General features: G+C 42.1%; 1 protein-coding gene across 1 annotated transcript; it reads right to left on the bottom strand.

Moving 5' to 3' along the window:
• Positions 1–788: 788 nt before the first annotated feature.
• LOC124371134 lies at positions 789–1,544 on the bottom strand. Its single transcript, XM_046829448.1, has one exon. The coding sequence runs from the start codon at positions 1,542–1,544 to the stop codon at positions 789–791; it is 756 nt and encodes a 251-aa protein (XP_046685404.1).
• Between the last annotated feature and the right edge of the window lie 382 nt (positions 1,545–1,926).

The following is a 1,926-nucleotide window of genomic DNA, read 5'->3' as shown; positions in this document are numbered from 1 at the left end:
TATTTCTGGAGTAAACTTCATGATGAACACTTGATACTTGGTAATTGGCAATAGAAAACACAATTTCAAATTGAACTTTTATTATTATGTAAACATAAACCAGAATAAGTTGTGAAATACATGAAATATATTGATAATACATTATAATAAATATGTTGATAACATATTATAATAGTTGGTGTATAATTAAAAAAATATAATAAACAGAGTATTTTTGTTAAATATTTTATAAACACTGAAGTGAGAAGTGGTAATTTACAGTACGGTATTTGCCGACTACATAATACATTGTTTAAGTTAAAAGTTACAAGTTGATATTTGAGGAAGTTGATTCTATTTGATTTCTAACATAAAAAGGGAAAACAGCAGGAAATTTTGCTATTTTATATATATGTGTGTGTGTGTGTGTGTGTGTGTGTGTGTGTGTGTGTGGTGTGTGTGTGTGTGTGTGTGTGTGTGTGTGTGTGTGTGTGTGTGCGTGCGTGCGTGCGTGCGTGCGTGCGTGCGTGCGTGCGTGCGTGCGTGCGTGCGTGCGTGCGTGCGTGCGTGCGTGCGTGCGTGCGTGCGTGCGTGCGTGCGCGCGTGCGCGCGTGCGCGCGTGCGCGCGTGCGCGTGTGCGCGTGTGCGCGTGTGCGCGTGTGTGCGTGTGTGTGTGTGTGTGTGTGTGTGTGTGTGTGTGTGTGTGTGTAATGTGCTATTTTACGACTTACAATTTAATCATCACTTGTACTTGGAAGAGGTTGAGCCAGTTCACTGTCAGATATTTCTTCCTCACTGTCATCTGACACTTAACTGTCACTGCTGTCCATTCCGCCCAACTCAATCACGAATTTGTCGATGGCAACTTCCATCAAGCCGTCCTGTTCCCAGTAGTGTTGTTCTAGCTTCAAGGTGTGGTTTGTGAAGCCTTCCCAGTCGATCTTGCTAACAGAACTTTGCGCTTCTCGTGTTGCCTCGTCCAGTTTCGTTAGTGACAGGTCTCCTCTTATGTTGTTTCCTTTCACCACTCTCTTGATTTTAGCCCAGGCCAGCTCAATTGGGTTTAATTCACACATATAGGGTGGTAATCTGAGAACCGCATGGCCTCGCCTCTTCAACGCCACGTCGATGCGATACACCTTTTCTTTAGGTTTGTGCTTTTCTATCAGCTCGTACAACTGAAACTTTTTCATATCTGCTGAGCATTGTATGTTGTTACTCTGCAGCCAGTCTATCATTTCCTTTTTCACAGCGTACTTTGTTGGCGCCTTATTTTCTTGATGGCAATGATAGGGTGCATTGTCCATTACAATAACACTTTTTTCTGGAAGGTTAGGCAGGAGTTTTTCTTCAGCCCATTTCTCAAAATTATTACCATTAATTTGTCCGTGGTAATCCCCCGTCGCTTTACCCGCCCTAAAAATTAAAGCAGCCCCTTTAAGAAATCCATCTGTAGAACCCGCGTTTACAACAATCAGTCTGTTGGATGAACTTGTGTTCGTCAACACACCAGGCACTTCATCACTACTCAGCACTTCCCGAATGTCAAATTGTTGTCCACCCATGTCTCATCAATGTAAAATATTGGTCTTTTTTCATGTCGAAACCGTTGGATATCTCTCAAATAACGAGCACGCCAATTAACTATGTCTGGCCGCTCGATAAGATTTTTTCTTAGTTTGTTACACCGTTTCCACTTAAATCCCATTTGGTGCAGGAGTCTTCGTAGGGTTTCTTCTTTCCAAGAGAAGTCAAGTTTTTCTTTTAAAGCAATTAACAGTTTAGGAACAGTGGGCACTTTCTTCCTCACTAAATAAAAGTCACTCACCACATCTCGAACGACTCTTCTATCAAAATCATCCATATGAAATTTCTTCTCCTCCGAGTACGGCCTTTTCTTACCAGGCGTAGTTAAAGGTGTCTCTCCAGCTGCATCTCCTTCCTTTC

Source organism: Homalodisca vitripennis, unplaced genomic scaffold (genome assembly GCF_021130785.1).
Source record: "Homalodisca vitripennis isolate AUS2020 unplaced genomic scaffold, UT_GWSS_2.1 ScUCBcl_900;HRSCAF=3820, whole genome shotgun sequence".
NCBI classification, from domain to species: Eukaryota; Metazoa; Arthropoda; class Insecta; order Hemiptera; family Cicadellidae; genus Homalodisca; species Homalodisca vitripennis.
Note: the sequence above shows the minus strand (reverse complement) of the source record. Positions and strands in the feature narration are given on the sequence as shown.